The sequence below is a fragment of the Chelonoidis abingdonii genome, chromosome 7 (genome assembly GCF_003597395.2).
Source record: "Chelonoidis abingdonii isolate Lonesome George chromosome 7, CheloAbing_2.0, whole genome shotgun sequence".
Classification (NCBI taxonomy): domain Eukaryota; kingdom Metazoa; phylum Chordata; order Testudines; family Testudinidae; genus Chelonoidis; species Chelonoidis abingdonii.
Genome location: NC_133775.1, coordinates 37,271,159 through 37,284,899, shown reverse-complemented (window position 1 = coordinate 37,284,899; position 13,741 = coordinate 37,271,159). Strand labels below are relative to the sequence as shown.

The 13,741-nt window shown below is 39.1% G+C and overlaps 1 protein-coding gene and 1 long non-coding RNA gene across 4 annotated transcripts in view; one reads left to right on the top strand and one right to left on the bottom strand.

Moving 5' to 3' along the window:
* The window catches only part of LOC142047098 (uncharacterized), a 39,538-nt gene extending 34,242 nt beyond the window's left edge, over positions 1–5,296 (bottom strand). The window contains exon 1 of the long non-coding RNA XR_012656248.1: positions 5,079–5,296. This is a non-coding gene — a long non-coding RNA (uncharacterized LOC142047098). The remainder of the gene's footprint in view (positions 1–5,078) is intronic.
* Positions 1–13,741, top strand: part of DPYD (dihydropyrimidine dehydrogenase) — a 594,472-nt gene that overhangs the window by 526,924 nt on the left and 53,807 nt on the right. For all 3 annotated transcript variants that reach the window (XM_075067810.1, XM_075067809.1, XM_075067811.1), the window contains one exon: positions 10,380–10,559. In XM_075067810.1, the coding sequence (XP_074923911.1) occupies positions 10,380–10,559 (180 nt within the window). The remainder of the gene's footprint in view (positions 1–10,379; positions 10,560–13,741) is intronic.

Here is a 13,741-nt window from a genome sequence, read left to right as displayed (position 1 = left end):
TGCTTTCCCTTCTGTGCCAGCTCAGATGCACTCATCAGCACACTGGTGGGACTGACTCAAGGTTCTACCTGCTCCCTGACCTTGCTTGTCAACTCCTCACCCATCTGTCCCAGAGGGGGGTTTATCCCCTCCCTGAGAGGCTTCTGTCCTCATACTGTGATCCATGATATGGTTAGCCCACATATGGGATAACAATACCCTTGAACTCCCTTCCTGCTATATGCAGAAATATACAATGAAAAAAGCAGTCTGCTGGTAAGTGAGGCTGGCCAAGTGACCATCTAACTTACCCACGTTCTGCACTGCCTACTTATGTCAAATTCAGGGTGCTGATTCAATGTGTAAAGGCCCAGATGGTCAGGGACTTGATTAGTGAAAAAAGCTGCCTCCTCCCTTATAGTCTGTCTTGACACTGAAGACCATCAAGGACACTTCTGCTGTTGGTTCCTGAGATAAACTCTCTCAAACAAGGAACAGTAGACTTTCTGGTAAGAGTCTGTTCCTGCGCATTTACTTCTGGTAACTGGTAACCAGAGGCTGTTCGGCTCTAGGACTCAGATTGACAGGATTTTTTCCCCAGGAAGTGTATTACTGAGGCATTTAACTGAGAGATTTTTATAACACCAGGACAGTTCTTTGTGTGTGCACAGCAAAACAGGGGGGTTTCAACTGTTTGCAGTTTTTGGACTTGTATTCACAACAGTAAGTCATAAAACAAATAACCACGTAGAGATGTGAAAATGCAGAAATCTGCACCTCTCTGAGAGACTCTAGAGAGACCAGAGAATGGAAGATTCATGGAGATGCCAGTCATGGAAAGGAAGTGTGCATGTAAAAAAACTTTCTATTCTGCATCATGGCAGCTCCATTGACCCTTTGCTGCTGGGAAGTAGCAAGCAATGAAAAGGAGAATAAGACACAGAAGCGTGTGTATAATCATGAAGCATAGCACCTGCGCCATACATAGACTTACATTGAGGACCACTCTGAAGAGCACCTTCTAGTTGATTGATAACTCTGTATAGTGTTGATCAGTTTGACTGCATAACCAAGTGGCTGGTCTGCAAATTTTCTCAGTTTTAGTAAAATCTTCTTCCCATGAAGAAGTAAATAATCTGGAAGAAGGATCCTTGATGCCTTAATTTTCTTGTAACATCATAGTCCTCCCTAATACAGCACTTGATCCATGTTGAGAGAGGTTCTTTTATCCATGCAATTAGAATGAAGGAATTGGAATGAAAAGGAAACAGAGAAACGGATTGTCTGAAACTCACAGTTGTCATAAGGTATATTTCCCAAATCTGAACCTTAGCGTCCAAAATTTGGGTACCTGCATGAAACCTCTAAGCTTAATTACCAGCTTAGATCCTGTAGCGCTGCCACCAACCAGGAATTCCAGTGCCTGGTACACTCCTGGTCCGTCTCCAAAAACCTTCCGGGTTGAACCCTAAAGATACGCAGAATCCGGGTTCCTGATCCACAACAAGGAAAAACCAGGCGTAGTCCGTGGCCCGAGCAGTTGAGCCAGGGAGATACGGGGACTGCAACCCTGATCTCCTCCCTAGTTATGTTGCTTTTCAAGGAATATGAAAACAACGGCTGATCCTACCTGGGTACACCTAAGGAGATCACCGTGTTTCAATTTCCTTGAAACAACAAACACAGAGAGATCAGTTTCTCTCCCCCTTCTCCCCCTTTACCATCCTCCCAGGCTTCCCCTCCCTGGGTAACCGAGAAGAAATTGACTGTCTTAACCCTTGAAGTTACAAAACCAGAGAGGACATCACTCTCCCCTCCTTCTTTCCCCTCCCGTCTTCCCTGAGAGAGACAGTTAATCCTGGCACAGAGATCATATCCTCCTTGAGCCTCAACGAGAAAAGGAAAAGTCAAACAGTCTTCAAAAAGAAAGCTTGTAAAAAGAAAGAAAGACATAAAAATCATCTCTGTATCAAGATAAAAAATGTAATGGGTTCGTTAACTTTATAAAAATGAATAAACCAGCTTTTCAGAAAAGATACAATTTAAAACATTGCAACTAAACTACACACTTGCAAATACGAATGAAAACAAGTAAAAATTATTATGTATTATCTACCTGTACTTTACAAATTGAAACAGAAGATTGAGAGCCTGAAGTAGTGTAATTCACCCTCGAGCCTAGAGGCAACTGACACGAGAACAAGGACCCACACCCAAAAACTTCCCTCCCTTGAGATTTGAAAATATCTTGTTTCCTGATTGGTCCTCTGGTCAGGTGTTGTTTGTTACCCCTTTGCAGGTGAAAGAGACATTAACCCTTAGCTATCTGTTTATGACAACAGTACATTTAGAAAAGGTTTTAACTTCTCTCAACATCCAGGTTATGCCATTTCTTTTCCTTCTGATGTTTACTATTTGAGCAATGAAAGGGGAAAGAAAAATCTCTTGGGAAGTATGAAAGTGAGTTTTTATCATAGGCGTCAGAGGGTCAGAACTGTTTTATTCACATGAATGTCATTCTTCAGCAGGAATAGTAGCTAGTTCACAAATTCCTACAGCCAAGCTGATAAAGGATGAAAGCAATTGTAGCTGAAATAAAATAAAACAGTAGTGAAAGGAGAGACTCCCAGGAATGAGAGGTTAATCATTGCCAGCTAAATTGAGGTCCGAAGATGGGAAAATTGGTTTGCTGGCTGGTTTTGATAGACGTGCAGCTTTCAAAAATCAGGCCACATGAGAGTGTGCATCAAGAGAAGATGCTCATTAGAGCTGGTTGAAAATGTTTAGATGAAACTTTTTTCCATAGAAAAATGCCAGTTTGTTGAAACCAAAATGTTTCACAGAAACTTATCGATGTCAATGAATATTTCATCAGGTTCTCAGGTTGGTCCTCTGTGTGTGTATGAGAAAGAGATTTTCTCTGTAGCCCTGTGGTTAGAGCCCTGGCCTGAGATGTAGGTTCTGATTTTCCGTTGCCTGTTCAGAATGGTTTGTGATGAAAACCTTTTTTCTGAATCAGGCAGAGGAGCTACTTGAACCCGTCTGTCCATGAGTTAATGATGCTGTTCATTACCAACATGTGTCCTTTTACGGTGCTGATTCTTAGGGCCAAGGAAAGATCATCCGGAGAGAAGTCAAGAAGTGATGGAATTCCTGACTTTCTAGCATTATTTTTTGTTTCATTGCACCGATAATAATAATAATTTCTCTCTATTTGTGAATATGATTTTTGAGGTAGAAAGTGGATTTTAGAAGGGTTACTGACTCTTTCAGAATAACCTGGATCTGCCTTTCAAGACTAAGCTGCCAGGTTTAGGGAGCTTGATGGAGAGGAGACCTATCTTTGGAGGACTTGAGAAGGCAGGGCAGGAGAATACTGCCAATGGCCCTGTAACTGCATGACACAGCAACTGATCTGATGCTGCACCAGCTGCTGAAATGCATCTAGGAGGATTGGAAGATTTAATTTCCCTTCACAATATTGTCCTACTCCTTGGCACAAGATAGAGCTTTGTGTCTTTGATATTCCACAAGTACATAATGAAGTTAAATACAGGTGTAGAATCTAAACATGTGCCTGATCTGTTTACGTATCGCTTTTTAGCATGTCTGCCTACAAGTATCTCCTTCACACTGCATAGCTCCTACAATACAATGGTACAGTTCATTATGGGTGACTGATCATGAGATTATTGCTCATAGCTGTAATGCTCAGGTCATGTGAAATCATATTAGTTTTCCTAAATAGATGGTCATGATTGTAAAATCCTGCATGTGCCCATGTACTGTACAGGGGTTCTCTCTGTAGCTCCTAGAACTAACAGAATACTATAGTCTCATATGAAAGTAATGCAGAGCATGCCTTTTTAATCTGCAGATCAGCACAACTCTCACAGAATTTGATCCCTCCAAGCTGCTTACTCAGAAACATTTATATACCTTTATTCAGTTGTAATGTTCAAAAGAAGGATAAAAAACTCTCAACTAACTCAGCCTGGCATCTTGATACTGCATTCCTGAGCCTTGTTAAATAGCATCCCATCTGCTACCCTATATCCCTAGAGTCATTTAGAAGCTAATGTGAATAAATCAATTAATTTCATCTATATTTTATCAATACTTAAGAAGATTTTTCATAGTCATGAACTTGTCCTTTTAGAAGAGAGGTTCTCAAACTCTTTTTACAGTGTGAACCACATTGTCTCATATACCACTTCCTCTGATTCTCACAATCATGTAATATCGTCCAGACAACTCCAGCAATTGCTTATTTAGAGAAGTAATTTTAAGAAAGTATACAGTGTATTTTTAGCTGTTGTAATTTAATTTACAGCTATAAAGGGAGAGCCAGAATTATGTGACCAGATAGCTCTCCGTGGACCACTGTCTGCAGACTAGTAGCAGTCTAAAGATGACAGCTGGAGAACCTTTGCCCTAGAACATTATATTTGGATGCTTACATTCTTATTACACTCCTTCCACATTATACGTAGGTTCTGAAATAGTCTAGGGATGCTGAATGTGCTCTTTTTGATTTCCTGATTCTTTGAATACTTAGTGTTCATCTAAATCATTGCTTAGAAACTGCAAAATAGATTTATTATCTTCATGTGCAATGGTTATGCAGCATTTTTCACTGTGTGGCAGAGAACATTCTTCACAGACTTGAGTAGTCTGCTACTAGCTACAGAAGATACAGTTTTTAAAATCATATGTAAGCATTACCAAGATTTAAATCGCACGTTTACCCATCATGAATGTCCTAGTGTTTTTAGGAATATTAGATTACGCCCATTTGCTGGCAAGGCTCGGGCAGGTCCCTTCATGAAGCACCTTGTATTGCTTTTATGTAGTACAGTCTGTCTTCACTATAACCTAAGCCAATAGAAACTAAACAAAAAGACAATGATCTCAACTGTACATTGAAAAAAATAGCCTAAAGAGATTAATAAATATTTCTCAGACAAAAAGGTAGATTTATGCATTTAACAGTTCTCAGGAAGAATTTATAATGAAAAAGTTTGCATTAAATGATGACAAATACGTTTAAAATTAGATATATAGTATAATACAAGAGGCTGAGTAACTCTTTTCCTTACCTTCTGGGCATATCAGTGAGGAACAATTCAAAGCAAACTCATCCAAATTAATATAAAAGCAAAACTGCTTATCCATTGCAGACCCTTTTGAAGGTACCTGAGAGGAATTTTGTTGTTTATCCCATTGGTAGAGTCAGAATCTTAGATGTGTGAAGTCAAAGGCAGATTTTCTAATAGGATTGCATTTTGAGAGCTATTTTATTTAGAGATCTTGTGCAGTTTAGTAGCAACGCTGAAATAAGTCTCTTCCTTGTGGGGGAAGTAAGATGGCATTCTGCTAAATGCTAGAATTTTATCACTTGAGGGGAAAAAAAACCTGCCAGAGAGGCCTAAGAATGTAAAAGCATTTGAGATCTCAGAAGGAGTTTAAATCAATGCACTGCCACCGTTACAGTGCAGATGAAAGCTCCTGCTGTCTCAATTGCCAGGAAACTACTTAGAAACTCTCACTTTGATTTCTTTTGGTAGTCCATTACATTACCGCTAAATGCAATAGATAGGGACATCAGTGCTTTGATGTTGTACAGCTACAACAAATGGAAACTAATATGGTAGAACAGTCAACCTTTGTGATTTGCATGTGTATATACAAATATATACTCATCAATCTCCTTATCTGACTGTGCATCTCCACTACCAGTCTGCCTACCTAGTGTACCTCTTTTCATTACAATTGCTATTATTTTGTGCCTATTGTCCAACAGAGAGCAAAACATATATTTTTGATGGAAGGAAAAATAAAATTGGCTCCCTGCTACTTCTAAGCTATGAATGATGTGAATTCAGTAATGATAGAGAGGCACAATAGTGATTTGAGACAGGTTAGAATAGGAGTGCTACCGCTAACCAGGACTGATGGTGATGGAGAATTAGAAACATTGCCTTGATGATACACAGCACTGAGGCATTTTTGTTATCACAGTCTAATTATTGCATGAATATTTACACCACTTGAAAATTAAGAGTGTGATAAAACATATAGGGCCAGATTATCTGGCTTTCTCCAGTTCTTTGCTCCATGAGTGCTGTAAAGGGACAGTAAACTTTCTGTATCTCCTTAGCTGGGAATTGTGTGGGGAGATACAGGGCAGGGATGGAACTGAAGGAGTGTGGGGCTAATGTTCACTGCTGCCACTGTGGCACCACCTCTTCTACAACCACCCTGGATTCTGCAGGAGCTTCTCCATGGACTCCAGAGTCCATCCTGGTGGGGAAGGTGAAGACTGAAGCTCGAGGGTGAGGAGAGAGGGGAATAGGATTGGGGCTAGAGAGAGGTACACATCTCCCATCCAACCCCACAGAAATTATATGAAAAAGATAATACACCTCCTACCTGAAATATATTTTCCAAATAATCGTCTCCTCCCCTGCCACTTCTCCCAAGAAGGTGTTCACCATCTGGGGAAGCCTTTAAATGGAACTGCACAGCTTGTGAATTGGTAGGGGCTATTCCAGGGTCCTGGCTCAGTGCAGGGGAACAGGGGCTTTGCATGGATGGCCCTAGCCTCCTGAGATCCTGTGGAATATGCCGAGTTTGGGGCAGCCCTAAAGCTTTCTCTGCAAAGAACAAAACAAAACATGACACGCTGATGTGTGGGTATTTCCCTCAAAAGCAGTTGTTCTCGGCAAAATCCAGTGAACCCAGTGGGAAATGTGCCTCAGTAAAGTCTTCAGGATTTGGCCCTACTGTGTTTGTAATGACAATTATAAAATCCCAGCAGGCCATTTGTAAAGTTTCATGATCACTGATGTAATAAATACACATGATTGAAAATATTTTTTTTAAAAAATTTGGAATAATAACGTTTTCAAATAGAAGCAAATTATTAAAAACAAACATATAACAAGTAGTAAAAAGAACTCTGCTGACACATTCACTCCAGCTCGCTGCTGAGCTTTTTCCAGTTCCCATTGACAAAGTTATATAAATGTATCCATGGTTATTTATCAATATATTAGGGCGGTAATTTCTTATACTGTACATAAGTAGGGATACTGCAATGTATGTGTGCCTCTCATGCTTGCAGTTTCATAGAGCTTGATCCTATGATGCATTACAGAGGTGCATTCCCCAGTGAAATCATATAAAGCGTATTTCACTTAATGAGTTACCCTTGCATTATGCAGCTCAGGACCAAGCCCTTAGAATTTATTCTTAGGTTATCTGAGATAAAATTGCTCAATATATTTATTTGTGTGTGTAAAGGTCTAGAAGCACCATCCGTCCTTTCCCCAGCCTCCATCCTCCCAGTGGTGTTGTGCCTGTCACTGTCCAACATTAAATAGTATTAAACAAGGTTCGATATACAGATAATTCAGCCTGCTTAGTACCATGACAAACACACCTTTAAAGATCCTTTTAACCTTTTATTAAAAATACAGAAAAGACAGAAAAACAGTTAAAGTATATGAAATGTTAAGTAAGCCTTTCATTTTAACAATATACCTTGTTCTCTTTCCTTTTAACTGGAGAGAGTTTGAGAATGGGAAAAAACCCTTATTTCACAGTCTTTTAAATGATATTAACGGTGGTAATAATTATTTTTGTGTGTAAAAGAGAAGTTGGTTGAAATGATCTGTAGCTTCTTGCTGCTGCTGCTGTTTTTGTTAAAGTTCGATCCCATTTAATCTCAGTTCGTGTTTGGGATTCAACTCTAGCCAGTAGCAGTGGCAATGTTATCTAGGTCCCTCTGTCTCGCACAGACTGGTCAGGACATCTCTCAGGATTAGGATGATGAAGGTCCAGGATCCCACGAGATAGTGGGGGTGGCAGCCATGATGGTGAAGCTTGCTTCAGTGGCCTCTAGCTGTTCTTTTCCCCAAAAAATCTCTTTAAGGATCCATAAAGGGAATGATGAATGGAATAGCCCCTCCCTCCATTAGCTTGTCCACCAGTGAGGCCTCGTTTCCAACACACTGGTTTTGGTTCATTAGTTTTCAGACCACTTCTGTTGTTTGCCAGGCATGATTGCAACACAGTCCTTGAGTTGTATAGATAGTCTTTTTGTTTAGACTAATTCAGCTTTTCCCAACATTTTCATTATAAGTTATTGTGATATCCTATGAACTTTCATATATTTTTACAGCTGAGCTCACAATTAGAGTAAATTTAAATTATCACAACACCCCTTCTGATTTTTAGTTTGCTATCATCTTCTGCACATTCTTAGGTTATTTCAATTCATAATGTTGCACCATAATATGGAAAAAAAGTAAAAGCCTCTCTATTTATAAGGTTAGAACAAGTATCCTCCAGTGTATCTCATGTGTACACATCCTGTCAAAATATTTCAGAAATTCGACAACAGAATCTGAACTTGTTTTAAGTGACATGACACAGCATGGCTTCTAACTATATTTTCTTATATTTTAAATATTTTTTTTAAAATAGCTAATAAAAGTGTTACCCATATGATAAAAAAAATAGAATTCTTTAGCGAACAAAGAGGTTTAAATAAAGCATCATTTGGGTTTTCAGTTAAATAACCTGCGGAGGAAATTATTATGATGTTCTCTATAATTGCTCTGAAAAGAAAGTCTCTAAGTCTATGGAAGGCATAACAGACCTAATTAATGCTCACCCTGTTTCTCCAGAGAAACAGATTTTGTGTAATGTAAATGGGCTGCACAGCAAATTTCTTGTGCATATTTTATAGTTATTCCCCTTTTTTTCCTGCAAAGCTGTGATGTACAATATTTTAAAATGTACCTTTCTTCTTCTGGACTGCAGATTGTATTAGTTTGTGAAACCATGTGTAAAATGTTGATATGTTACCTAGGTCTTTTCTTCCCCTAAGTGGTGAAATCAAGTATCTAGTGAATCTTTTGATTTAGTTTTAGAAGGATGTGTGTGTTTAGATTGTCTTGAAGTAGGTGAGCATTTCATTGTTTTATTCATTACATGCATGTCTTATGCAGGTACACTATTGCTTTTCTGACATTCTCATATGAATAAAAGCTTATATCAGTCACTGAAAACACTGACTTCGCCATCTGCAATGTCCACATGGTTATTTATAGCACCGTAGCATGAGCCTGAGTCTGTAGACCTAGGTTCTGAGACATTTATTTTTTGGTGATGTAGACATACTTTTACAACCCCAGGATTGTAAATCTTTTCAATTTTATTGTCAGCCTCACAATGTTTGTTTTGGGGGTTTTTTTTGGCTTGTTAGTTTTTGAAGCCCAAGTTCCTGAAATCCAGTGATTATGTGAGGATCTCAGTTTTTTGTGTTGTTTTTTTTTTCAAATACATTTCTAGCTCTCAGGGTCACAGAAAAGGCCTTTAACAGTGGCTCCTAAAGGCTAAAAAATGAGAAGATAAATAAAAAGCAATCCCATTTTTAAAAAAAAATTCATGGTTTTGGGGTGGGATCCTGACTCATGCTTTGGCCACTTGTGCTTGGCAATACTAGGGACCAGCACTTCGGGCAGGAATTGTGTGTGTGTGTGTGTGTGTGTGTGTACACATACTTAATTTGGTTCATGGAGCCTGTTGGTGGTTTCTCCAGTTCATTTTAGTGCTCTGGTTGAGATTTCTGAAATTGGTATCAGATGATACTTACTGCCATATTTGATGTCTTTGGGAGATTTTTCATAGCTGAATTTGGGCTTTTAGCTGCCCAGGCTATATCCACTAGGCTCTTTGACGGTTGGTGCCCATCAGACAGTCCAGTCACTGATGAGTGAGCTATGGCTTGGTCCCTGGGAGACAGTCATGGGTTTTTTTGGCCAAGTGTTAGTTCATGCCCAGGGTAACTGTGGTTGATTAGAGTTTTAAGTTGGCCTGATAGCCACAAGTTGGGTTTAGCAGAGATAGAAAAAATTTCAGGTGTTGGCTGTAAGGGCATCCTTCTGCTGTTTCTACCTGTATCTGTAAGGTCTTCAGAGCAAGGACCATCTCTTTGTTATGTGTTTGTAGAGTGCCAAGCACAATGGACCCCAGACCGCTTGGTGCTACCACAGTGCAAATTATAATACTAGTCCAGAGGGAGGGACCTTATGTCTTCCTGCACTCTCAAGTGTTCTTTTCCTGGATGGCATGTGCTGTTTGGGGAGGCCTTCTCCTACTTGCTTGGGTGGGCCCTAGCTGTGTCTGGGGTGAGCATTCATGTTCCAGCTGTATACTAGTGGTGACACAAGGATAAGGAACTTATCAGCTTAAATTCCGGAGTCCTATTTATTCTGATGTTCATAATGCAGTTGCATTTAAGGCCCTGAACATCAGTAAGTTCACACAGCACAAGTAATCTCACATACCACTGGACATTTGTTGTTGATTGCTGGGTGTATGTTTTGTAGGTGTGCAGTGCAGTACAGAATCAAGATTTCACTGTGATTGAGGACTACTGCACAGGACTGAGAGCCCTACTTTATCTGAAAAGCATTGAGGAGCTTCAAGACTGGGATGGACAGAGTCCTGCAACCATGTGCCATCAGAAAGGAAAGCCAGTACCCAAAATTGCTGATCTGATTGGAAAGGTATGCTGTTACACTGAGATTCTTGGCTAATGATATCAGCTTTTGGCTTCAAGCATAATTTCATATGATGGGTTATGCTTTTATCCCAGGGGCCATTTTTTGTTACTATTGCCATCAAAATTAGTTGGTATGAGGTCTTTTGTCCCCTTCTGAATAGTCACCAGGTGATTTGTGATGTCATATTACAACTGTTACCATTGACATGATATCACCACTTCATTGACAGTAGCGTGGCTTATTTTTTAAATATAGAATGTAAAGACCAAAAGTATTAGAAATCCTCTCTTCATTGTACTTTCTAATTCAGGTTTGCATGGCTGATTTTGGGTCAGAATCCATAGCATGTTTCAACCTTTTTGCAACACTCTGGTCACACAAAGAACGTCAAACACAAATAGATCGGCCATCTGAGAAATCTCCCAGCATGAGAGAGCTTACTTGGCACAGAGCGAGTTTACCTGCTGTGTTCCATCAGCCCCATTACTATAGCATCTGAGCACTTCACAGTCTCTAATGGATTTATTCTTAGAATATCTGAGGTGGGAAAGTGCTATTATCCCCATTTTACAGGGCAGAAACTGAGGCATAGAGCAACTAAGTAACTTGCCCGAGGGTTTACCACAAGAAGTCTGTAGTAGAGCAGGAACTTGAACTCAGGTCCCTGATCTTCTAGGCTAGCATCCTAACCGCTAGATCATTCTTCTTCTTTGCTCCAGCAGTCCTGCTGGGGACTCTGGCCAGCTGGTGTGGACTGCAGCAGCCTCAAGACTGTTCTTCCTTACACTAGGCATCCTGCAGATCCATGCTCAGAATCAGGAAGATATAACTGGCTCCCTAATGGCACTCTCCTGCCCCCTGCACCAATCAAAATCTCACCAAAGCAGTGAGTCTGTATCTTTGTTTCAAGTTACTAGAGGGGATCACTTTGAAGAGTGGTTTCAGTTATGTCACCATGGCTATTGATTATCCTTCTAAAAGTCTAATATAACCCTGTTCAAAATGTTGTAAAAAGTAAAGAATTACAAAAGAATAAGATTTTCAGTGTCAAATGCTTCCAAATCTCTGCTTATCGTTGCTGTTGACTGAAGTTCTTTTCAGTAGGAGGTTAGTGATTTTTTTTTTTTGGTTCTCTGTGGTGGTCTGAAAATTATAATGTTATCTTTCTGTGGAAAAGACAATCCTATTCCTAAAGCTCTGAATACTAGTGTTTAAAAAAATTCTAATCTGTTTCCTTTCAGCTGCTTAAGTTTATGTGGTTAAACCCCAGCTCAAAAGGTTATGTCCCAACTTTCTCTTTAACAGATATCGTCAGAGAAATACACACTGCATTTACACTTCGTATAATACAGTGGTGTTAACAATTCTTCCTGTAACAACATTCAGTATTCTATCTTAGTATTACCTTTTTATTATACTAAATAGACAGCCATTGTCAGAAGATATTTTTCACGTCCTTCTGAATGAAAAGGGAAAAAATTACCATTTTTAGTCTTTTCAGCTTGTCACTACATCAATAATTAACTTTAAAAAGGTAGTATGAAAAGATGCTTTAAGGAAGCATTTAATAATTCAAAGGAATCTTAACTTGAAACAGGCCACATGAAAAAGAATAAAAACGAAGTCCTATGTAATTTAGTTTTCTGGCTATGTTAGACATTTAAAAAGAGCAAGAGATACAGATTATAACTGACTTTGTATTTGATTCCCTTTAATACAAAATTATATCATTGGACCATTGCTACCAGATGACAAAATGTAAAGTTTATCCAGGCTGAACCATTGAAGAGATAATAGTATATTATATTTCAGTCCCAAGTTCAGGGTGACTGCATGTCCAGTAACGAACAAATAAGAGGAAATGGAAGAAAAATAATGCAGCCTGGATATAAGGGAAATTCCATGATGAATGACTCTACTAGACAGAATCAAACACACAGCCAAGATATCATTAATATTTATAAAATCATAATTAGCATGACTGTGCCTAAGCAGTGTTATTAGTGTAACTAATTACGTTATCATAAACTAACTTTGCAATATTATACGAATCAGTATTCTTACCTTCATAAATTATCATCAGTATTGGATTCCATGTACTGTACCTACAAATTCAGCTAAGCACTATAGGTTCATATATATTCAAATCCAAATAGCTCCATACTTAGAATGTTAAGTAGCTGATATAACATGTTCATCTGATTCCTTCTCTAAATCAAATCAAGAAGAAGGTGACAAACCGAGGTACTGTAAAAATTCTTACTAGTACAAAAGCTGTGTAAGGATATCATGTTATAAAAATGTGACAGCCAAAATCCTACATTCTGGTTTACAAATATTTTATAAAAGTTTTTCAAATGTTTCTTGGTTTTAATGTGACTTGAAAGATAATTCATTCAGTAGGACCTATAGGAAAGATAAACAAGAAACAGTGACAATATTTTGCATACTAAAGCTATGTGGCTAATATATGCTACTAGTAATAAAAACTGTCAGATGTATTGAACAGTCAATGTAAAAATGTAAGGGGCAGATACTCCTCCATTTAGTCAGTGACAGAATTCTTTTTGCCTTCAGTGGGAACAGGGGATCTGTCCCCTGGACTGAAGTGGAGACCAGTGAGAAACAGCTAGAAATAGGTATAGTTTTCAACAACAAGATCACAGAGGGGGTAGATCTTTTAGAGTTAGGACATGTCTACATCTGACAGAAGTACATTTATGCTTGTATAGACATCAGCCCTGATCATAGCTAGATCTGTTTGTGGTGGTATCTATTTCAGTAAACAGTCTGATTTTAAATGTTGCCATCCACAGTAATTCCCTATTCTATTGGTAATCCATTTCTTCCATCAGGTTCAGGTAAAAGCAGATGGTCTACTAGCAGATTATTGCTCTAGGATCCTCCAGTGCTAGGTGACATGAGTAAAATGATGGATGCAAAGCTCCTTGTTAGAGATACTCATGACACTGCACTTGAGCTGCTTTGCAATCTCCATTTTGTAATAGTGTCCACAATGGTCACCATATTAGTTAACTGATCATGGTACTTCCTGTTCTAAACAGGAGTGGCGCCAGGGTTTCTGGTGCCCTAGGCAGAATTCGGGTGGCAGCATTTTGTACGCTCCCTGCAGGGCGTGCGGGAGCTTCCAGTACCGCTCCCATTGCACCACCGAAGAAGGACCC